Source organism: Bombina bombina, chromosome 1, assembly GCF_027579735.1.
Source record: "Bombina bombina isolate aBomBom1 chromosome 1, aBomBom1.pri, whole genome shotgun sequence".
Taxonomy (NCBI): domain Eukaryota; kingdom Metazoa; phylum Chordata; class Amphibia; order Anura; family Bombinatoridae; genus Bombina; species Bombina bombina.
Genome location: NC_069499.1, coordinates 1,362,660,362 through 1,362,685,565, shown reverse-complemented (window position 1 = coordinate 1,362,685,565; position 25,204 = coordinate 1,362,660,362). Strand labels below are relative to the sequence as shown.

Here is a 25,204-nt window from a genome sequence, read left to right as displayed (position 1 = left end):
CTTCTTCCAAGAGTAATTACCAAGATTCTAAAGGAGTGCTCGTTTGTTCTGCTGGTGGCTCCAGCATGGCCTCACAGGTTTTGGTATGCGGATCTTGTCCGGATGGCCACTTGCCAACCGTGGATTCTTCCGTTAAGACCAGACCTTCTATCACAAGGTCCTTTTTTCCATCAGGATCTCAAATCCTTAAATTTGAAGGTATGGAGATTGAACGCTTGATTCTCAGTCATAGAGGTTTCTCTGACTCTCTGATTAATACTATGTTTCAGGCTCGTAAATCTGTATCTAGGAAGATATATTATCGAGTCTGGAAGATTTACATTTCTTGGTGTTTTTCTCATCATTTTTCTTGGCATTCTTTTAGAATTCCTAGAATTTCACAGTTTCTTCAGGATGGTTTGGATAAAGGTTTGTCTGCAAGTTCCTTGAAAGGACAAATCTCTGCTCTTTCTGTTCTTTTTCACAGAAAGATTGCTAGTCTTCCTGATATTCATTGTTTTGTACAACCTTTGGTTCATATAAAACCTGTTATTAAGTCAATTTCTCCTCCTTGGAGTTTGAATTTGGTTCTGGGGGCTCTTCAAGCTCCTCCGTTTGAACCTATGCATTCGCTGGACATTAAATTACTTTCTTGGAAAGTTTTGTTTCTTTTGGCCATCTCTTCTGCTAGAAGAGTTTCTGATTTATCTGCTCTTTCTTGTGAGTCTCCTTTTCTGATTTTTCATCAGGATAAGGCGGTGTTGCGAACTTCTTTTAAATTTTTACCTAAGGTTGTGAATTCTAACAACATTAGTAGAGAAATTGTGGTTCCTTCATTGTGTCCTAATCCTAAGAATTCTAAGGAAAGATCGTTGCATTCTTTGGATGTAGTTAGAGCTTTGAAATATTATATTGAAGCTCCTAAAAATTTCCGAAAGACTTCTAGTCTATTTGTTATCTTTTCCGGTTCTAGGAAAGGTCAGAAGGCCTCTGCCATTTCTTTGGCGTCTTGGTTAAAGTCTTTGATTCATCATGCTTATGTCGAGTCGGGTAAAACTCCGCCTCAAAGGATTACAGCTCATTCTTCTAGGTCAGTTTCTACTTCCTGGGCGTTTAGGAATGAAGCTTCGGTTGATCAGATTTGCAAAGCAGCAACTTGGTCTTCTTTGCATACTTTTACGAAATTCTACCATTTTGATGTGTTTTCTTCTTCTGAAGCAATTTTTGGTAGAAAAGTACTTCAGGCAGCTGTTTCAGTTTGATTCTTCTGCTTATAATTTCATTTTTTTTTTTTTCTTTATAAGATTTAAACTTTGTTTTGGGTGGGGATTATTTTTCAGCGGAATTGGCTGTCTTTATTTTTTTTTTTTTTCTTTTAAAGCTTTTTTATTGAGGAATATGCATCACAACAAATATTACAACATAAATGTCCAGGGACTATACATGTATACATACAATACTTTTGTTGTATCAACATCGTGAGTGTATACATTATTGGTGAACTAAAACATCTGGAATGAGCATATCAGAATTAAAATATAATGACATTTACATAAACCTCATTTTCAGTTATTATGAACAAACCTAAATGTAGGGACCGGGGTAAAATTTCAGTCCCATACATGAGCTCAACTTTCTATAAACTTCATAGAGTCAGTTCGAAAATGCCTTTCAACACACTTCTACTAGTGACCCTAATGCGGATTCCCAGGCGGGGGAGATTTTCCTTAAGAGGGTGGAGAGGGGGGGGGAGAGAGACACGGGTTAGGGCATAGCATATTATGGGGGGGGGGTAGAGGGTGAGGGGGAGTGGGAAAGGGGAAGGGAGGAAGATGGTCAGGCTTTGACAATAAATTCAAGAAGGCGGGAGTCGTCCATTACCCACTACATTATAACTAGGTATGGGAGATTGAATGCGTTAAGGTGGGTGGTCGGGGATTATCTCATGTCTACATGTTGAACTATGATTTCCCTGGTAAGTAAACCAAGGCTCCCAGATCTGCCAATATAGGTCCTCTTTGTCCTTATTAAAATAGAAACTTTGTTCCATTTTGGCGTATATCTGTATTATGGATGTAACAGTTGAAATATCTGGAGGGATGGTCTGCTTCCAGGCCCTTGCTATTGCCAGTTTCATGGCCGCTAGGACAAAGATGATCAGTTTGGAGACATGGGTTGGAACGTTGCTTGGAAAGATGTGCAGAAGAGCTATTGCGGGGGTGAGTGGGATAGAGAGCCCCAGGTTGGTACAAAGGTTAGCTATCTGACCCCACACGGGTGCGAGTGTTGGGCAGTCCCACCATACGTGTATATCTGAGCCTCTTTGCATGCATTCTCTCCAGCACAGAGGGGACGTTGTAGGAAATATTTGTGACAGTCTCGAAGGGGTGTAGTACCATTTCAGAAATAGCTTCATGTAGGCCTCCACGGTGTTTGCACAGTGAACCGTCTTTTTAGTTAATGTCATAGCTGTGCGTAGGTCCTTATCTGTAATTGGTCTGGATAAGTCTCCCTCCCAAGCCCTTAGTTGCCAGGGTCTGTCTCTGTTAGTGGACATCTGTAGGAGGTCATAGTGAAACGATATGAGTCTAGGAGTTTTGATAGGAAGCTGCCACAGTTTTTCCCAGTTAGTCAGGGGTCTATTTAGAGTCTTGGTGAATCCCCAGGATGTCATAAAAGTGTAAAGTCTCGAATATTCAAAAGAGACCCAAAGAGGGGGTTCTGGGATAATTGTTCCGATAGTATGTGGAGGGAGTAGAGTACCTGCGGGGTATAAGTGGGAAATCGAATGCAGGCCCCACTCACACCATTGTAGGACATGTGTGTCAGGTAGAGCTGTCAGCAAAGCTGACAGGGAATGAATGGGGGACGGATGTGGGGCAATGTCACGTAGGTTTCTAAGGTGATGCCAAACTTTTAGAGTATCTCTAACAATGGCGTTTTTTAGTCCCAGATCATCAAGGCAGTGGCTAGGGATCCAGGGTAAGTCCGCCAGCTCTAAGCCCAAAGGAAGGGCTAGTGCTTCTATATTTTTCCATCCCTGTGGTTCTCCTTTATTTGCCCATGCCATGATATGTGATAACCTGGTTGCTTCATAGTAACCACGTATGCTAGGCATTGCAACCCCTCCATGTTCATATTTTTTTTGTAGTATTTTCGCCGCAATCCGAGGTTTAGATTTGCCCCAAATATAACGTTGTCCAAGAGATTGGAGCTTGTCTATCAAAGCAGTGGGGACATTTAGTGGGATGCAACGAAAATAATATAGGATTTTAGGCAAGATCGTCATCTTAAAAGATGCAATACGACCCAGCCACGAAATCTCTTTAAGACTCCAGGAAGAGGTGAGCTCAGTGACCTCTCTGATAAGATCTGTGTAGTTAACATTGATCACCATTTTCGGATCCGGACCAAGTTGTACCCCCAGATGTCGGATAGTGGTTCGTGACCATCGGAAGGAATATGATGTTTGTAATACATCCAATTCAAAGGTTGGAATGCATACCGGCAGAGCCTCCGTTTTGGAGACGTTAACTTTGTAGTAGCTGTGAGCTCCAAACTCGGCGACAATATCAAAAAGTGCCGGCAGGGAGCCTATTGGGTTCGTTAGAAATAGTGTCACATCATCCGCGTATAATGCTATTTTCTTCTGTTATGTGTGATCAGTCCACGGGTCATCATTACTTCTGGGATATAACTCCTCCCCAACAGGAAATGCAAGAGGATTCACCCAGCAGAGCTGCATATAGCTCCTCCCCTCTACGTCAGTCCCAGTCATTCTCTTGCACCCAACGACTAGATAGGATGTGTGAGAGGACTATGGTGATTATACTTAGTTTTTATGACTTCAATCAAAAGTTTGTTATTTTACAATAGCACCGGAGCGTGTTATTACTTCTCTGGCAGAGTTTGAGGAAGAATCTGCCAGAGTTTTTTACTATGATTTTAACCGGAGTAGTTAAGATCATATTGCTGTTCTCGGCCATCTGAGGGAGGTAAAGGCTTCAGATCAGGGGACAGCGGGCAGATGAATCTGCATTGAGGTATGTAGCAGTTTTTATTTTCTGAATGGAATTGATGAGAAAATCCTGCCATACCGTTAAAATGACATGTATGTATACACTTCAGTATTCTGGGGATGGTATTTCACCGGAACTACTCTGCTAAAGGTCACTAATACTTTTAATAACTATTTATCATGTTAAACGTTTTTGCTGGAATGTAGAATCGTTTACATTGCTGAGGTACTGTGTGAATAGATATTTGGGCATTATTTTCCACTTGGCAGTTTTTTGCTTGTAATTGTGACAGTTTCGTTTCTCTTCACTGCTGTGTGGGAGAGGGAGGGGCCGTTTTTGGCGCTCTTTACTACGCATCAAAAAATTCCAGTCAGTCACTTTTATTTTTCCTGCATGATCCGGTTCATCTCTGACAGATCTCAGGGGTCTTCAAACTTCTTTGAAGGGAGGTAACTTCTCTCAGCAGAGCTGTGAGAATTCTTATAGTGACTGTGCATAAAAACGTTGCTTTGTACTTTTTATGTCAAATTTAATTATTGTTATTTTACTAATGGGAACAAACCTTTGCTAAGAGTTGTGTTGTTTTAAAGTTTGATGCTATAACTGCTTTTCAGCTCATTATTTCAACTGTTATTTAATCGTTTAGTACCTCTTTGAGGCACAGTATTTTTTTGCTAAAAAAGATTATAACCAAGTTGTAAGTTTTTTGCTAGTGTGTTAAACATGTCTGACTCAGAGGAAGATATCTGTGTCATTTGTTCCAATGCCAAGGTGGAGCCCAATAGAAATTTATGTACTAACTGTATTGATGCTACTTTAAATAAAAGTCAATCTGTACAATGTGAACAAATTTCACCAAACAGCGAGGGGAGAGTTATGCCGACTAACTCGCCTCACGCGGCAGTACCTGCATCTCCCGCCCGGGAGGTGCGTGATATTATGGCGCCTAGTACATCTGGGCGGCCATTACAGATAACATTACAAGATATGGCTACTGTTATGACTGAAGTTTTGTCTAAATTACCAGAACTAAGAGGCAAGCGTGATCACTCTGGAGTGAGAACAGAGTGCGCTGACAATGCTAGGGCCATGTCTGATACTGCGTCACAGCTCGCAGAGCATGAGGACGGAGAGCTTCATTCTGTGGGTGACGGTTCTGATCCAAACAAATTGGACTCAGATATTTCAAATTTTAAATTTAAATTGGAGAACCTCCGTGTATTACTAGGGGAGGTCTTAGCAGCTCTTAACGATTGTAACACCGTTGCAATACCAGAGAAACTGTGTAGGTTGGATAAATACTTTGCGGTACCGGCGAGTACTGACGTTTTTCCTATACCTAAGAGACTAACTGAAATTGTTACTAAGGAGTGGGATAGACCCGGTGTGCCGTTCTCACCCCCTCCAATATTTAGAAAGATGTTCCCAATAGACGCCACCACTAGGGACTTATGGCAGACGGTCCCCAAGGTGGAGGGAGCAGTTTCTACTTTAGCTAAGCGTACCACTATCCCGGTGGAGGATAGCTGTGCTTTTTCAGATCCAATGGATAAAAAGTTAGAGGGTTACCTTAAGAAAGACAAAGCCAAAGCTAAGGCTAGACAGTCTAATTTTCGTCCCTTTCGGAATTTCAAAACAGGAGCAGCATCAACCTCCACTGCACCAAAACAGGAAGGAGCTGTTGCTCGTTACAGGCAAGGCTGGAAGCCTAACCAGTCCTGGAACAAGAGCAAGCAGGCCAGGAAACCTGCTGCTGCCCCAAAGACAGCATGAACCGAGAGCCCCCGATCCGGGACCGGATCTAGTGGGGGGCAGACTCTCTCTCTTTGCCCAGGCCTGGGCAAGAGATGTTCAGGATCCCTGGGCTCTAGAGATCATATCTCAGGGATACCTTCTAGACTTCAAATTATCTCCCCCAAGAGGGAGATTTCATCTGTCAAGGTTGTCAACAAACCAGATAAAGAAAGAAGCGTTTCTACGCTGCGTACAAGATCTGTTATTAATGGGAGTGATCCATCCGGTTCCGCGGTCGGAACAAGGACAAGGGTTCTACTCAAACCTGTTTGTGGTTCCCAAAAAAGAGGGAACTTTCAGGCCAATCTTAGATTTAAAGATTCTAAACAAATTCCTAAGAGTTCCATCGTTCAAAATGGAAACTATTCGGACAATCTTACCCATGATCCAAGAGGGTCAGTACATGACCACAGTGGATTTAAAGGATGCTTACCTTCACATACCGATCCACAAAGATCATCACCGGTACCTAAGGTTTGCCTTCTTAGACAGGCACTACCAGTTTGTAGCTCTTCCATTCGGACTGGCTACGGCTCCAAGAATCTTCACAAAGGTTCTGGGTGCCCTTCTAGCGGTACTAAGACCGCGAGGGATTTCGGTAGCTCCGTACCTAGACGACATTCTAATACAAGCTTCAAGCTTTCAAACTGCCAAGTCTCATACAGAGTTAGTTCTGGCATTTCTAAGGTCGCATGGATGGAAAGTGAACGAAAAGAAGAGTTCTCTTTTTCCTCTCACAAGAGTTCCATTCTTGGGGACTCTTATAGATTCTGTAGAAATGAAGATTTACCTGACAGAAGACAGGTTAACAAAGCTTCAAAATGCATGCCGCGTCCTTCATTCCATTCAACACCCGTCAGTAGCTCAATGCATGGAGGTGATCGGCTTAATGGTAGCGGCAATGGACATAGTACCTTTTGCACGCCTACACCTCAGACCGCTGCAATTATGCATGCTAAGTCAGTGGAATGGGGATTACTCAGATTTGTCCCCTACTCTGAATCTGAATCAAGAGACCAGAAATTCTCTTCTATGGTGGCTTTATCGGCCACACCTGTCCAGGGGGATGCCATTCAGCAGGCCAGACTGGACAATTGTAACAACAGACGCCAGCCTACTAGGTTGGGGCGCTGTCTGGAATTCTCTGAAGGCTCAGGGACTATGGAATCAGGAGGAGAGTCTCCTTCCAATAAACATTCTGGAATTGAGAGCAGTTCTCAATGCCCTTCTGGCTTGGCCCCAGTTAACAACTCGGGGGTTCATCAGGTTTCAGTCGGACAACATCACGACTGTAGCTTACATCAACCATCAGGGAGGGACAAGAAGCTCCCTAGCAATGATGGAAGTATCAAAGATAATTCGCTGGGCAGAGTCTCACTCTTGCCACCTGTCAGCAATCCACATCCCGGGAGTGGAGAACTGGGAGGCGGATTTCTTGAGTCGCCAGACTTTTCATCCGGGGGAGTGGGAACTTCATCCGGAGGTCTTTGCCCAAATACTTCGACGTTGGGGCAAACCAGAGATAGATCTCATGGCGTCTCGCCAGAACGCCAAACTTCCTCGCTACGGGTCCAGATCCAGGGATCCGGGAGCAGTTCTGATAGATGCTTTGACAGCACCTTGGAACTTCAGGATGGCTTATGTGTTTCCACCCTTCCCGCTGCTTCCTCGATTGATTGCCAAAATCAAACAGGAGAGAGCATCAGTAATTCTAATAGCACCTGCATGGCCACGCAGGACTTGGTATGCAGATCTGGTGGACATGTCATCCTGTCCGCCTTGGTCTCTACCTCTAAGACAGGACCTTCTGATACAGGGTCCATTCAAACATCAAAATCTAACTTCTCTGAAGCTGACTGCTTGGAAATTGAACGCTTGATTTTATCAAAACGTGGTTTTTCTGAGTCGGTTATTGATACCCTGATTCAGGCTAGGAAGCCTGTTACCAGAAGGATTTACCATAAAATATGGCGGAAATACCTATACTGGTGCGAATCCAAAGGTTACTCCTGGAGTAAGGTTAGGATCGCTAGGATATTGTCTTTTCTACAAGAAGGTTTAGAAAAGGGTTTATCAGCTAGTTCATTAAAGGGACAGATTTCAGCTCTGTCCATCTTGTTACACAGACGTCTGTCAGAAAATCCAGACGTCCAGTCCTTTTGTCAGGCTTTAGCTAGGATCAAGCCTGTATTTAAAGCTGTTGCTCCACCATGGAGTTTAAACTTAGTTCTTAACGTTTTACAGGGTGTTCCGTTTGAACCCCTTCATTCCATTGATATAAAAATGTTATCTTGGAAAGTTCTGTTTTTAATGGCTATTTCCTCGGCTCGAAGAGTCTCTGAGTTATCAGCCTTACATTGTGATTCCCCTTATCTGATTTTTCACTCAGACAAGGTAGTTCTGCGTACTAAACCTGGGTTCTTACCTAAGGTAGTCACTAACAGGAACATCAATCAAGAGATTGTTGTACCATCCTTGTGTCCAAATCCTTCTTCAAAGAAGGAACGTCTTCTACACAATCTGGATGTAGTTCGTGCCCTCAAGTTCTACTTGCAGGCAACTAAAGATTTTCGCCAAACTTCTTCCTTGTTTGTCGTTTACTCTGGACAGAGGAGAGGTCAAAAAGCTTCTGCTACCTCTCTCTCTTTTTGGCTTCGTAGCATAATACGTTTAGCCTATGAGACTGCTGGACAGCAGCCTCCTGAAAGAATTACAGCTCACTCCACTAGAGCTGTGGCTTCCACTTGGGCCTTTAAGAATGAGGCCTCTGTTGAACAGATTTGCAAGGCTGCAACTTGGTCTTCGCTTCATACTTTTTCCAAATTTTACAAATTTGACACTTTTGCTTCTTCGGAGGCTATTTTTGGGAGAAAGGTTCTTCAGGCAGTGGTTCCTTCTATATAATGAGCCTGCCTATCCCTCCCGTCATCCGTGTACTTTTGCTTTGGTATTGGTATCCCAGAAGTAATGATGACCCGTGGACTGATCACACATAACAGAAGAAAACATAATTTATGCTTACCTGATAAATTCCTTTCTTCTGTTGTGTGATCAGTCCACGGCCCGCCCTGTTTTAAGGCAGGTAAATATCTTTTAAATTATACTCCAGTCACCACTTCACCCTTGGTTACTCCTTTCTCGTTGATTCTTGGTCGAATGACTGGGACTGACGTAGAGGGGAGGAGCTATATGCAGCTCTGCTGGGTGAATCCTCTTGCATTTCCTGTTGGGGAGGAGTTATATCCCAGAAGTAATGATGACCCGTGGACTGATCACACAACAGAAGAAAGGAATTTATCAGGTAAGCATAAATTATGTTTTCACAGCCTCACTGCCAAGTTGGACACCTCTGATTGCGCGTGATTGCCTAATAGCCTGAGCCAAAGGTTCAATGGCCATGGAGAAAATTAGGGGTGACAGAGGGCACCCTTGCCTAGTGCCATTAGTGATATGTATGGTCGGAGAAGCAAATCCCAGACCTCTAACCGTTGCAGAGGGGTAAGAGTATAGAGCTTGTATTGCCGTGATCACTACGTCAGGTATGCCAAATTGGGCGAGCGTGTACCACAAGTATTCCCATCTGACCCTGTCAAACGCTTTCTCTGCGTCTAGTGACAGGGCCAGCATGGGTATCTTCAGCCGGGATGACTCTGTAAGTATGTTCAACATTTTCCGAGAGTTGTCTGGGCCTTCCCTACCGAACGTGAACCCGACCTGGTCCGTGTGGATCACCTTTGGAAGTAAGCTATTAAGGCGGTTAGCCCATAGTTTTGCATAAAGTTTAACATCGCCATTTATTAACGAGATTGGTCTATAACTCGTACATAACGAGGGGTCTTTGTCTGGTTTAGGAATGGGCAGGATCACTGCCTGTAAAAATTCTTTATGAAATGAACCTGCCTCTCGGGCTTCGCAGAAGACCCTCAAGAGGATCTTGTTTAGTTCTGTTTTGAACAGTTTGTAAAAGGCTGCCGGGAAGCCATCAGGACCTGGAGCTTTGTTATTCTGAGTATGCTTGATGGCTAGGTTAAGTTCCGTGAGGGAGAATGGAGCTTTAAGTGTCTCTCTATCATCCTCTGGGAGAGCCGGCAAACCTAGGCCCTGCAAAAAGTCCACAACCTCCTGTGCGGAGGATTCCTTGTTAGCCATTGAAGGCTTAAGATGATATAGTTCAGAGTAGTAGGACGCAAACGTCTCTCCAATTTCTTTGGGTGAGAAGACCGAGGTAGTGTCTCTTTTGAGTGACAGAATTCTAGCTGCCGCTGTTCTGCCTTTTAATTTGTGAGCAAGAAGGGTCGAAGCCCTGTTACTTTGACAGTACATCAGCTGTCGAAATCGGGCATAGGAGTCTTTAACTCTCTGTAGTTCCCTATCCGCCAGTTGTGCTCTTAGTTTCCCAATCTTATCAGCCAGATCTGTAGTTGGAGAATTTTTATTCTCTTGTTCTGCAGAGCGTAGCTCAACCATGAGGAGACCCAGAGGTAGACCGGCTTGGCGTCGTAATATTGTCTTTCTTCTGATACATATCCCTCTTATGTATGCTTTCAAAGCAGCCCATACTGTTTGAGGGGACATATCTGGGGTCTCATTTATTCTCAAAAACTCTATAATAGAGGCTTGAAGTAAGGCTCTAAAGGTTTTATCCTGGAGCATTTGTTTCGGGAGTTTCCAACTAGGTCTAGACTCTGTGGTGAAGTCTGTAGAGAGAGTAAACGTAAGAATGTCATGGTCCGACCAAGGGCAAACCCTAATATGTGACATTAAGACTTTATTCAGGGTCCACGAGTCAGTGAAGAAATGGTCAAGTCTTGAGTATGAATTATGGGGTCTGGAAAAGTATGTATAGTCTCTGTCATCGTGGTGGAGCGCCCTCCAAATGTCGTATAGATTATGCTGGATAATGTATTGTCGAAATTTATTAGCAGTGGTTATAGAGTATGCGTCAATTTTTTTCCCTTTCTGAACTTTCTTATCTAGTAGGGGATCCCAAATCATATTGAAGTCGCCCCCTAGGATTGTCGTTCCCGTCCTGTGTTTCTCAATTTTGACCAGTATCCCTTTCAAGAATTTAGATTGTAATTGATTTGGGGCGTATATATTGGCAAGGGTAAACAGGATACCATTTAACCTGCAGTTAAGCAAGATGAATCGTCCCTGATTATCTTTCTCTGCATGGATATGTTCGAAATGTAGGGATTTATGTATGGCAATTGCTACACCTCTTGTTTTCTCAGTATGGGAGGCTAGGACCACTATAGGATATTCAGGGGTTCTGTATGGGTTCTGGGTTGTCGCAAGCCAATGAGTCTCTTGCAGAAATACAACTTGTACTTTCAGAGACCTCATGATATTGGTAAGCATGCTTCTCTTTTCTTGTGAATTAAGTCCTTTGACATTTAAAGTTGCAAAGGAAATACTATTTGAAGTCGCCGCCATCTTTAAGTTTAGGAAGGGTAATGGGGGGGGGATAGGCAATAAGGGACAAGGAAAGGGAGAGGAATTAGGTATGTAACTCACCCCGCCTGGGTCTGCGCACCTGAATGTGGCACTTGATGAACTCTAAGTTCAACGTTCGTATTAGTGGGCAATACCAACACCTGGGGTGCAATGAGAAAAAAGTAAAAGAGAGAACGTGAAAATGTTGAACAAAAGAACTGGACAAACAACTGTTGAACGCAGACAGTACAAAGTAAGGCTATAGGTTTGAGCCAATCGTAATTGTATGAATTGGGTGAGATTTAATAACTGTAGCCAATATGGTGAACCACTGGATCACCAAGAGGAGAAGTGTGTCTGAATACAAAACTGACTTCTCCAGTCCCCGTACAAGGGGATAGCACAAATATATTTGCGTATATGGAGGGGGGGGGTTAGTACAAGTACGTGACTTGTAGATGTAGATTGACTGTCATTGGGGGAGTATGAACAAAAAGAACAAACCATTGTCTTTACAACAAACTGAATAACATATTATCTTTCTATTAGCATAGTGATAGATATCATTAGTGTTATGAAATACACCATGTTTTCTACTATCCCTAGGAATAATTCAATTTAGCAACAAGTAAATGTTCAAGGGAGGTCTAGCTACCTGGATAGTATAATGGGGTAGGGAGCACCCTTGAGTCCCAACCGCGAGGAGATAATTACTTAGGAAATCAGGTATCTCTGGGTAAACAGCCCCTCCTTCACGGGGAATCCCGGGTCGCCCTACACCATTCAGATAATGAACAATTAACACATGATAAATATATTCAACCATATATACATTTTGCTCAATTTCAGATGGAGAAACATTGTGGTAACAGGAGTTGTTAGGTGTAAAGACCAGAGCTATCTATCTCTCATTTAGTATACTTTTGGAGTCCAGGAGTGAAATCTAGAGCACTAGCTCGGATTCTTGTGACCTGTGGGGTGTCTGTACGACTAGGTTTCTGCGATGATTGAGCCGTGTTCGTGGTTTCAGAGCAGTCTCTAGAGGTCGAAGAGTTTGCTTCTGATCGGGGTTTAGCTGAAGTTAGGCCCCAACTCTGTAGCAGGTCAAACCCCTCTTTAGGGGTAAAAATTGTGTGAGTCTCACCATCTTTAGAAACTATGAGCCTTGTTGGGTATCCCCATCTATATCTGACATTATCCGCTCTTAGGATCTGGGTAATATTCCTGAAGGATCTCCTTTTCTGCAAGGTGTAACTGGAGATGTCCGGGAATACAGTAATTTGGAGGAATTTATCCGGGAGTTGAGGTTTATTAACCAGTTCTCTCAGTATCTTCTCTTTATGGGTGAAGAAATGAATCCTAGCTAGGACATCTCTGGGCTTGTCTTGGGAAACAGATCTAGGCCGTGCTACTCTGTGGACTCTGTCTAACAAGAGGCCTGGTGGATCCAAAGAAGGTAGCAGGATATTGCAGAACTCCAAAACATAAGACTCCAGTTCTTGGGGGCCGATTTCCTCTGATATACCACGAAATCTCAGGTTATTTCGTCTGGAGCGGTCCTCCATATCGGCTAATTTTAACTCCAGATCAGATATCTGTATCGCTAGGTTTTGAGAGTAAGCTTGTAGGTGGGCATGATCCACAGCTAGGTCTTCTTGTTTGCGTTCTAAAGTTTCAGTGCGTTCTCCTAATGCCCCAATTTCTCTACGAAGCTCAGCTGTAGAACCTTTAATTTCTTTTGTTAGCGTGTCTTGAAGGAGGTTCATACGTCTGGTTAGGACATCAACAATGTTGGCAGACAGAGCATCCGGCATAGGGGATTGAGAGTCCATGCTGCCCTCAGATTCGCTGCCTTCCAGTGCAGAAGCTGATTCCCTATACATTTGGGATTTCCCAGCGTTGTGATTCTTAAAATGATCTGCAACTGTTTTCCGGGGTGGGTGGGACGGTTTTGATTTTCTCTTAGAAGCCTGGGACATATTTTAGAGCCTGTTTTCCGTGTCAGACCAGTGTGGTTGAGCCTTCGCTCTATAGTATAGAGAATAGTAAGTAGGACAATGGTGAGGAGTGTCTAACTAAAGTCCCCCTGACGTCAATCTTGATTTAGGCGGCCATTTCCAGCAGGTTGTTTACTGCCAGAGTGGATTCTGTGGGTATGCCCTTGAGTATGAGTAGATCCCAATCAGTCCGCTGCTGAGGTCAGCAGAGCGAAATTCTCAATGTACACCCTCTCCAGGGGAAATTACCCACACTGGGTCCAGACGGAGAAAGGAATGGGGGTATGACCTACTGTGACTGCGCACAGCAGGAAAGGGGTGGAGAGAGTGCTCAAATTGTTGTAGTGGTGAGCTTCTGGTCTTTAACACCTAGTGAAAAATAACATCTCTAGACCTGTAAAACAGTGATACATTTGAGAGGACAAAGTGCCACCTTATACTATATATCTGTGGAAAGGTAACCTCCTATAGTAATAGGTCTGTAATGAGAGAATTAAGGTTAGGTTAAACATTAAACATTATGAACCAGGTATGTAACCTAAAACATAAAAAATAGATGTTAATAGGGAAACACAGATTTTGTAGCAGTAATGTTACCCAATTCTGAATAGTGCACCAAGCAGGATGTGCCAATTAGTGTAGGAAAAGTCCACAGCCAATAGGTTATCACTTAATTCAGAGGGATAAAGGGGTACAACACCAGGAGAGAGGGTGGGCAGACAAACTATTCCCTCAGAGAGTTGGATTAAATACTGAGGCGTGGATGTTGGGACCTAGGTAGGTTGGATCTAGATGATGCAGAAGTCTAAACTAAGTGATTCAGGTGTCTAAACCAGTAGAATTTATCCCCTGTCACCGTGGCTATATTACTGATTCTACACACAGCAAGGAAGCTCTATACATAGCAGGTAAATTATACATTGAAATACTTAACAATATATAGATACAATTCAAACTCAGAAGGCTATCTGAGTACAGGGCAGGTACAGCTTATAGTCCCGGGATTGCAGTTAGGTAGTAGGTAGATGAATGGCACAGTCACCTAGGTGTGCAGGACGTTGCCCTCTAGTTTAATCTATCAATACTGCTGTTCATAGGAGAAAGTCCATTAGATCCATAGTGGGCACTATCATAAAGCGTGCAATCTGGGGGGAATAATGTTCATCAATAGGCTTTGATTAAACAACCAACCAACTTTTCTGTTGCAGTGGGGTTAATAGCAAGGCTGGGCTGGCTCTCTCACATAGTACCTGGAGGATATATGTAGACGGCACCTCTGCCGAAGGTGTGGTGGCTGAGAAACAGAAAGGGTGTCTTTGTTATGTGCTAAACTTTACGTGGCCCAGTGTGAGTGCATAATCGGTTGGCTTAGAAAATAGTTACAGTTTATGAGGCCGGTAGACTGATATAAAAAGTCTGTTATGATGCAACCTGATAATGGAAGCCCTTTTTCTGGTAGTCTGGGCTATCCTTTTAGAGTTCTAAACAGCAGGGTTTGATTGTGTAAGGTGTAGATACGTGCGCAAGGCACTCTTACCCTGGTCCGTCCTAGGCCCACTGCAGAGGAAGGGCCGGTGTGAGGCCGCAAGATGGCGGCGATTCGCGCCCTGAGGGAAATGGCGCACTTTCAGATTAAAGTTCTCCGTCAGGTTTTTACTGCGGATCGATGGTAGCTTCGGCTTGTAAGGCGGGGTAAGCGGCCAGCTGGTATAGGGTAACGGCCCAAATCAGGCCCAGATATCGAGACTCACCACTTGATGCCTATCGCCTGAGTCCTGGAGTAGCTGCGGCCTGACCCGGAGCGGAGCCCCGGCCCTCCGGGTAGTCACAGCGAAGAAAGATGTGTCAGCCGATCGAGCGATGTCACACTTCAGGTAGTGGGAGCTCTCCTTATGTCAGCTTCTCGTGCGCGCTTAAATCTGCACCAAAATCTGCGGTCCGGGCCACAGGTAAAGTGTCAGTCCGACCTGTGTCAGCAGGAGTAAGTCATCCTCAGGAGTAACCTCTGACTCCCACGGGGGGCAAAAAGTCTCCAATAATGCCCCAGAGCGGAGCCCCGACCCTCTGGGGACTTGGGATTATCGCCGGTTAGCTTTGCACGGTTTCTCAGAGACCAGTTGCCTCCCGTGCTGCTTGCGCTGGTAGGGAAGCCTGCAGATTTTCTTGTTAAACAGATGTTCTTTTCACTTTGTTCTTATGCCACTTGATGTTAGTGCGCCTCTGGGTGCCAGGGATAGTGAAGTTTCACCCTTTTTAGATAATTCGGGCTATTAATTATTATTTATAAGGCAGAAAACAGGGAGAGCTCACAACTCATGCTGCCATCCTGTTCAGCGGTTAGCTCCGCCCCCCTGGCTGTCTTTATTTTATCCCTCCCTCTCTAGTGACTCTTGCGTGGAAGATCCACATCTTGGGTAGTCATTATCCCATACGTCACTAGCTCATGGACTCTTGCTAATTACATGAAAGAAAACATAGTTTATGTAAGAACTTACCTGATAAATTCGTTTCTTTCATATTAGCAAGAGTCCATGAGGCCCACCCTTTTTTGTGGTGGTTATGATTTTTTTGTATAAAGCACAATTATTCCAATTCCTTATTTTTTATGCTTTCGCACTTTTGTCTTATCACCCCACTTCTTGGCTATGCGTTAAAATGATTTGTGGGTGTGGTGAGGGGTGTATTTATAGGCATTTTGAGGTTTGGGAAACTTTGCCCCTCCTGGTAGGAATGTATATCCCATACGTCACTAGCTCATGGACTCTTGCTAATATGAAAGAAATGAATTTATCAGGTAAGTTCTTACATAAATTATGTTTTAGCACACCCACGCTATTCATTGAAAACATAGGGCGCTAAAGAGATATTGGACATGATAAACATTCTCTGGTAATTCTGTTTTACTATTCACTTGTAATACTAGATTTGCACTATTCTGAGTGCGGGTCAGCAATATTGATTGCGCCTCCTGTGCTTTCAATAGAGCTTCACTTGTAATCTAGGCCTATGTATTTTCATCAAAAACATTGTAAAAATAGCAAGATTTAAAGATTATACTAAATATTTCAACTGTTTAAGCATAGACCTATGTAGTTTTTAAACATTTTGTTTTAGTCAGTTGGTTTGTTATGCAAAGTTAAAATTTGTAACAGAGATCACTTTAAAAAAGCGTAAACAACTAAATTGTATGAATTAAAATATATTGCAGTATATTGTTCCTATTCAAATTTCAATTGCACTATTGTGCATTGTGAACTTTACTATGATTTCTATTTAATTTAACCTTTTGGATTCTGAGTGAAGTTTATTATACAATCATTAACAACATTTCTATGATGTTATATTTGATCTTTCTATGATGTCATATTTTATCTCTACAGCTAGATGTGCAGAAACTCTCGGATTATGATAAACTGTACCTGTATCTACAACTGCCTCCAGGACCCAGTTCTCCAGAGAAAAGGTAATACACTAAGCTCACATTTTAGGGGAAAGTAAGTTATCACCAAAGTTATTGAAATCTTCAAGATTTAGAAATCAGTGGTTATGTGATAGAGAGGACTACGTTTTATCCAGATCTGTTCAATTTGCATAATCTTGTTATTGGACCGACTGTATAAAGGAACAATACCTGTAGTTGTGGAAGAAGCAAGAAATGGAAGGCAAATCAGATGGAGACTGTAGAATAGCAGGCCAGAGTATAAATGATGACGGTGAAGCAGCAATAAGAGTATATAAACCCAATCCATTGAATGGCAAACAAGGAAATTTAAACAAGAGATGCTGCAAGTCTAGCACAATCTGGTATATACGTGGAGTCTATTAAAGAGCAAACAGGGTTGATGGAAATTGAGACACTGCAAGGCTGGAGAATTCTTGCATATTGTTAAGAGCACAGTTCAACAAGCTAAGCAAGGTAATATGTGTTCTCGTGTGAAGGGGGTAAAGTTGTAGCAGTATACAATAATAGGAAGGATCATTTACAGTAAGGGCTAGATTACAAGTGGAGCAGTATTTTACACTCCCGCTCAACTGTTGCTCTAGACTTAATCTTTTCTTTCATGTAATTAGCAAGAGTCCATGAGCTAGTGACGTATGGGATATACATTCCTACCAGGAGGGGCAAAGTTTCCCAAACCTCCTATAAATACACCCCTCACCACACCGACAATTCAGTTTTACAAACTTTGCCTCCCATGGAGGTGGTGAAGTAAGTTTGTGCTAGATTCTACGTTGATATGCGCTTCGCAGCAGGCTGAAGCCCTGTTTTCCTCTCAGAGTGCAGTGAATGTCAGAGGGATGTGAAGAGAGTATTGACTATTTGAATACAATGGTCTTCCTCTAGGGCAGGGGTCAGCAACCTTCGGCTCCCGGATGTTTTGTAACTACATTTCCCATGATGCTCAGATAGCCTAAAGAGTGTCTCAGCATCGTGGGAAATGTAGTTCCAAAACATCTGGGAGCCGAAGGTTGCTGACCCCTGCTAGGGGATCTATTTCATAGGTTCTCTGTTATCGGTCGTAGAGATTTCTTCTCCTACCTCCCTTTTCAGATCGACGATATACTCTTATATACCATTACCTCTACTGATTCTCGTTTCAGTACTGGTTTGGCTAGCAAAAACTATATGTAGATGAGTGTCTTGGGGTAAGTAAGTCTTATTTTTTGTGACACTCTAAGCTATGGTTGGGCACTTTATATGTAAAGTTCTAAATATGTGTTTAAACTTATATGTAGATGAGTGTCTTGGGGTAAGTAAGTCTTATTTTTGGTGACACTCTAAGCTATGGTTGGGCACTTTATATGTAAAGTTCTAAATATATGTGTTTAAACTTATATTTGCCATGATTCAGGATAATCAATATTCCTTCATTCAGACTGTCAGTTTCATTATTTGGGATAATGCATTTGAATAAATATTTTTTTCTTGAAAATTCCTTGAAAATTTTCAATTTACTTTTTTTCCCTGCGGGCTGTTACGCTCGCGGGGGCAGAAAATGCTTCAATTTATTGCGTCATTCTTGGCGCAAACTTTTTTGGCACAAAATTTTGACATTTCCGGTGCCGTAGTTGATGCCGGAAGTTTTTTTGTAGTTACGTCTTACGCATGTGTATTCAGACGTTTTTTTGCGCCCAAAAATGTGGGCGTCGTTTTCGGTGTCAGAGGATGTGGCGTCATACTTGGCGCCAAAAAATATGGGCGTTGTACTTGGCGCCAATAATGTGGGCGTCATACTTGGCGCCAATAATGTGGGCGTCATACTTGTTCCACTTTTTTCTCACATTGTCTCTCTTTTTTGTTGCTTCTGGTTGCTAGAGGCTTGTTTATTTTGCATTTTTTCCCATTCCTGAAACTGTCATTTAAGGAATTTGATAATTTTGCTTTATATGTTGTTTTTTCTATTACATATTGCAAGATGTCACAACCTGACCCTGGATCAGAATCTACTACTGGAAAGACGCTGCCTGATGCTGGTTCTACCAAAGTTAAGTGCATTTGTTGTAAACTTTTGGTAACTGTTCCTCCGGCTGTAGTTTGTGTTAGTTGCCATGATAAACTTTCCAATGCAGATAATGTCTCCATTAGCAATAATCCTTTACCTGTTGTTGTTCCTTCAACATCTAATGTTCAGGATGTCCCTGTTAATGTAAAAGAATTTGTTTCTAATTCTATTAGGAAGGCTCTGTCTGTTATTCCTCCTTCCAGTAAACGTAAAAGGTCTTTTAAAATGTCTCATATTTCGGATGAATTGTTAAGTGGCCGCCATCATTCTGGCTTATCTGTTTCTGATGAGGATCTATCTGGTTCAGAAGATTCTGCCTCAGATATTGATACTGATAAATCTTCATATTTGTTTAAGATGGAGTTTATTCGTTCTTTAATTAAAGAAGTGTTGATTGCATTAGATATGGAGGAGTCTAGTCCTCTTGATACTAAGTCTGCTAAGCATTTAAATTCAGTTTTTAAACCTCATGTAGTTATTCCAGAAGTTTTTCCAGTCCCTGATGCTATTTCAGAAGTGATTTCTAGGGAATGGAATAGTCTGGGTACTTCATTTACTCCTTCTCTAAGGTTTAAGAAATTTTACCCTGTGCCTTCTGATAGATTAGAGTTTTGGGACAAAATCCCCAAAGTTGATGGGGCTATCTCTACTCTTGCTAAACGTACTACTATTCCTACGGCAAATAGTACTTCCTTTAAGGATCCTTTAGATAGGAAGCTTGAATCCTTTCTAAGGAGAGCTTATTTATGTTCAGGTAATCTTCTTAGACCTGCTATTTCTTTGGCTGATGTTGCTGCAGCTTCCACTTTCTGGTTGGAGGCTTTAGCGCAACAAATATCAGACCATAATGCTTATAGCATTGTTAAACTTCTTCAACATGCTAATAACTTTGTTTGTGATGCCTTTTTTGATATCATTAGAATTGATGTCAGGTATATGTCTTTAGCTATTTTAGCTAGAAGAGCTTTATGGCTTAAATCTTGGAATGCAGATATGACTTCTAAGTCAACTTTGCTTTCTCTCTCTTTCCAAGGTAATAAATTATTTGGTTCTCAGTTGGATTCAATAATCTCAACTGTTACTGGGGGGAAGGGAGCCTTTTTGCCTCAGGACAAAAAATCTAAAGGCATATATAGGGCTGCTAATCGTTTTCGTTCCTTTCGTCAGAATAAGGAGCAGAAGCCTGACCCTTCCCCTAAAGGAACGGTCTCCGTTTGGAAACCTTCTCCAGTCTGGGATAAATCCAAGCCTTTTAGAAAGTCAAAACCAGCTCCCAAATCCGCATGAAGGTGCGGCCCTCATTCCAGCACAGCTGGTAGGGGGCAGGTTACGATTTTTCAAAGATGTTTGGATCAATTCGATTCACAATCTTTGGATTCAGAACATTGTTTCACAAGGGTACAGAATAGGTTTCAAGGTAAGGCCGCCTGTGAGAAGATTTTTTCTCTCACGCATTCCAGTAAATCCAGTGAAGGCTCAGGCGTTTCTGAAATGTGTTTCAGACCTAGAGTTGGCTGGGGTAATTATGCCAGTTCCAGTTCTGGAACGGGGTCTGGGGTTTTACTCAAATCTATTCATTGTACCAAAGAAGGAGAATTCCTTCAGACCAGTTCTGGATCTAAAAATATTGAATCGTTATGTAAGGATACCAACATTCAAAATGGTGACTATAAGGACTATTCTGCCTTTTGTTCAGCAAGGGCATTATATGTCTACACTAGACTTACAGGATTCATATCTTCATATTCCAATTCATCCAGATCATTATCGGTTTCTGAGATTCTCTTTTCTAGACAAGCATTACCAGTTTGTTGCTCTTCCGTTTGGCCTAGCAACAGCTCCAATGATCTTTTCGAAGGTTCTCGGTGCCCTTCTCTCTGTAATCAGAGAACAGGGTATTGCGGTATTTCCTTATTTGGACGATATCTTGGTACTTGCTCAGTCTATACATTCTGCAGAATCTCATACGAATCAACTTGTGTTGTTTCTTCAAAGACATGGTTGGAGGATCAATTTACCAAAGAGTTCCTTGATTCCTCAGACAAAGGTAACCTTTTTGGGTTTCCAAATAGATTCAGTGTCCATGACTTTGTCTCTAACAGAAAAGAGACGTCTGAAATCAGTTTCAGCTTGTCAAAACCTTCAGTCTCAATTGTTCCCTTCGGTAGCATTGTGCATGAAAATTCTAGGTCTCATGACTGCTGCATCGGACGCAATCCCTTTTGCTCGTTTTCACATGAGACCTCTCCAGCTTTGTATGCTGAACCAGTGGTGCAGGGATTATACAAACATATCACAATTAATATCCTTAAATCCCAATGTTCGATCTTCTCTAACTTGGTGGTTGAATTACCATTGTTTAATTCAAGGGGCCTCTTTTGTTCGTCCAACCTGGACTGTAATCTCAACAGATGCAAGTCTTTCAGGTTGGGGAGCTGTATGGGGATCTCTGACAGAGCAGGGGGTTTGGGAATCTCAGGAGGCGAGATTACCAATCAACATTTTGGAACTCCGTGCGATTTTCAGAGCTCTTCAGTTCTGGCCTCTTCTGAAGAGAGAATTGTTTATTTGTTTTCAGACAGACAATGTCACAACCGTGGCATATGTCAATCATCAAGGTGGGACTCACAGTCCTCAAGCTATGAAAGAAGTATCTCGGATACTTGTATGGGCGGAATCCAGCTCCTGTCTAATTTCTGCGGTTCACATCCCAGGTGTAGACAATTGGGAAGCAGATTATTTCATTCGCCAGACGTTACATCCGGGCGAATGGTCTCTTCACTCAGAGGTATTTCTTCAGATTGTTCAAATCTGGGGACTTCCAGAAATAGATCTGATAGCCTCTCATCTAAACAAGAAACTTCCCAGGTATCTGTCCAGATCCAGGGATTCTCAGGCGGAAGCAGTGGACGCGTTGTCGCTTCCTTGGAATTATCATCCTGCCTATATCTTTCCGTCTCTAGTTCTTCTTCCAAAAGTGATTTCCAAAATTCTAATGGAACGTTCGTTTGTACTGCTGGTGGCTCCAGCATGGCCTCACAGGTTTTGGTATGCGGATCTCATTCGGATGGCTAGTTGCCAACCTTGGACACTTCCGTTAAGACCAGACCTTCTCTCTCAAGGCCCATTTTTCCATCAGGATCTCAAATCATTAAATTTGAAGGTATGGAAATTGAACGCTTGATTCTTAGTCATAGACGTTTCTCTGACTCAGTGATTAATACTATGTTACAGGCTCGTAAATCTGTGTCTAGGAAGATTTATTATTGAGTCTGGAAGACTTACATTTCTTGGTGTTCTTCTCATAAATTCTCCTGGCATTCTTTTAGAATTCCTAGAATTTTACAGTTTCTTCAGGATGGTTTGGATAAGGGTTTGTCTGCAAGTTCCTTGAAAGGACAAATCTCTGCTCTTTCTGTTCTTTTTCACAGAAAGATTGCTAATCTTCCTGATATTCATTGTTTTGTACAGGCTTTGGTTCGTATCAAACCTGTCATTAAGTCAATCTCTCCTCCTTGGAGTCTTAATTTGGTTCTGAGGGCTTTACAGGCTCCTCCGTTTGAACCTATGCATTCTCTGGATATTAAATTACTTTCTTGGAAAGTTTTGTTCCTTTTGACCATCTCTTTTGCAAGAAGAGTTTCTGAGTTATCTGCTCTTTCTTGTGAATCTCCTTTTCTGATTTTTCATCAGGATAAGGCGGTGTTGCGGACTTCATTTCAATTTTTACCTAAGGTTGTGAATTCTAACAACATTAGTAGAGAAATTGTTGTCCCTTCATTGTGTCCTAATCCTAAGAATTCTCTGGAGAGATCTTTACATTCTTTGGATGTAGTAAGAGCTTTGAAATATTATGTTGAAGCTACTAAAGATTTTAGAAAGACTTCTAGTCTATTTGTTATCTTTTTCTGGTTCCAGGAAAGGTCAGAAGGCTTCTGCCATTTCTTTGGCGTCTTGGTTAAAGTCTTTGATTCATCATGCTTATGTGGAGTCGGGTAAGTCCCCGCCTCAAAGGATTACGGCTCATTCTACTAGGTCAGTTTCTACTTCCTGGGCTTTTAGGAATGAAGCTTCTGTTGATCAGATTTGCAAAGCAGCAACTTGGTCTTCTTTGCATACTTTTACTAAATTCTACCATTTTGATGTTTTCTCTTCTTCTGAAGCAGTTTTTGGTAGAAAAGTACTTCAGGCAGCTGTTTCAGTTTGATTCTTCTGCTTATAATTTCAGTTTTTTTTCATTATAAAGATTAAAACTTTTGATTTTGGTTGTGGATTATTTTTTCAGCGGAATTGGCTGTCTTTATTTTATCCCTCCCTCTCTAGTGACTCTTGCGTGGAAGTTCCACATCTTGGGTATCTGCTATCCCATACGTCACTAGCTCATGGACTCTTGCTAATTACATGAAAGAAAACATAATTTATGTAAGAACTTACCTGATAAATTCATTTCTTTCATATTAGCAAGAGTCCATGAGGCCTACCCTTTTTTGTAGTGGTTATGATTTTTTTGTATAAAGCACAATTATTCCAATTCCTTATTTTTGATGCTTTCGCTCCTTTCTTATCACCCCACTTCTTGGCTATTCGTTAAACTGAATTGTGGGTGTGGTGAGGGGTGTATTTATAGGCATTTTGAGGTTTGGGAAACTTTGCCCCTCCTGGTAGGAATGTATATCCCATACGTCACTAGCTCATGGACTCTTGCTAATATGAAAGAAATGAATTTATCAGGTAAGTTCTTACATAAATTATGTTTTTGCGCGTCGGGTGGCGCTCGTGTTATAAGTTGATATTAAACTGTTTTCTCTTGCACACTAACCCGGCATGCGTAAAAAGCACCCTACTCCAGCCCAAACCCAATATAGAAAGTGTTTGGGTAACTATAGAAACTGAAGGGAAACAGGTGATTAGAATAGGAGTAGTATATAGACCACCATTACAGGATGAAGCATCAGACAATTTATTAAAGATTAAATAGCCAAAATTACAATGAAGGGCAACGTTATAGTAGTGGGAGACTTTAATATGCCTGATGTAGACTGGGAAGTACCTGTTGCCAAATCAACTAGAAGTAATTATATATTCTGGAATCTTTACAAGGGGAATCTCTTGAGCAATTCGTAAAAGAACCAAAAGGAACTATATTAGATTTAGTACTTACAAACAGTGATATGGTATCTGAGGTGTCTGTGGGTGAGAACTTAGGCTCTAGTGATCATCAGTTTGTATGGTTTAATATTCAGGCAAAGGTACTGTGCAACCATGGTCTAAAGTCTAAGACTTTTGTTTTACTAACTGATTTTTCTTACATGGGCAGATACCTAGATGAATCTCTAAAAGGGATGGCACAGATTACAGGAGTACAAGAACAGTGGGAACACTGTATTAGCCTTGTTTGTAAAAGTAAAAAAAAAGAAAACCAATATGGTTTTCAAGAGAAGTAGCACATGCAGTTAAGACAAAAAGATAGTCTATAAAAAATTCAAACTCACTGGCTCAGAAGAGGATAAGGAAAAATGGAGAACCCATCAAAAAATGACAAAGCAGTTAATCAGAAAGGCTAAAGCTGATGTAAAAAGAGAAAATAGCACAATCTGTAAATAACGGTGACAAAACCTTCTTTAGATATATCAGTGAAAAGAGAAAAACTAACAGAGGGATAGTTAGACTCAAGAATTATGATAGAGTAGTGGAAGAAGATAAACAAATTGCAAATTGTTTAAATGATTACTTTCTTTCCTAACATATGGTGAGTCCACAACGTCATCATTTAGTGTTGGGAATATCACTCCTGGGCAGCAGGAGGCAAAGAGCACCACAGCCAAACAGTTAAGTATCACTTCCCTTCCCACAAACTGCCAGTCATTCTCTGTGCCTTGGTGCATGGAAGAGGTGAAGTTTTAGTGTCTGAGGAAATTGGATTTCTTTTACTTCAAGCAAGATTTTTAACTAGTTTAGAAAGCTAGAGTAGGTTTACTCTGATCTTTCCCTTCAAAGATTGGGTCACGTTAGTCTCTTCAGTAGGGCAGTGGTGGCTTTAAAGCAGTTAGGAACTTGTGAGATGGGCCTTGCTGCGTTTTCCTAACATATTTGCTGCCCATGGTATAGAAAGCCAGAGTAGGTTTACTCTGTTCTTTCTTTTTTCTACAGGTCTCCGTGAGGAGTGGCATCCTCTCACACCGGGTAGGCTGTCCTCCTGCTGGACGGCTAGATGCAAGTAAGTGCTTGATCTTCTATGTTTGGGTGACATGCACTTCTGACAGATTTATGCTGCATTATATTTGGGACATATATATCCTGGGGAAGGATATTCTTGGCAGGACGCAGGCACCCATGGTGACTAAAGGAGACTAGGGGTTAATACTTTATGGGTTAACCTTTTAATACTTTGTATTTGTGATTCCTATATCGGCAATATGCTCTGCACTCTTAATAGCCTCATTTGTATTGTAAGAGAGGCACAATTATGTTTACA

General features: G+C 41.9%; 1 protein-coding gene across 1 annotated transcript in view; it reads left to right on the top strand.

Moving 5' to 3' along the window:
- RFX5 (regulatory factor X5) overlaps positions 1–25,204 on the top strand; it is a 496,889-nt gene that overhangs the window by 196,978 nt on the left and 274,707 nt on the right. The window contains exon 5 of the mRNA XM_053703857.1: positions 16,606–16,688. Coding sequence (XP_053559832.1) covers positions 16,606–16,688 — 83 coding nt within the window. The remainder of the gene's footprint in view (positions 1–16,605; positions 16,689–25,204) is intronic.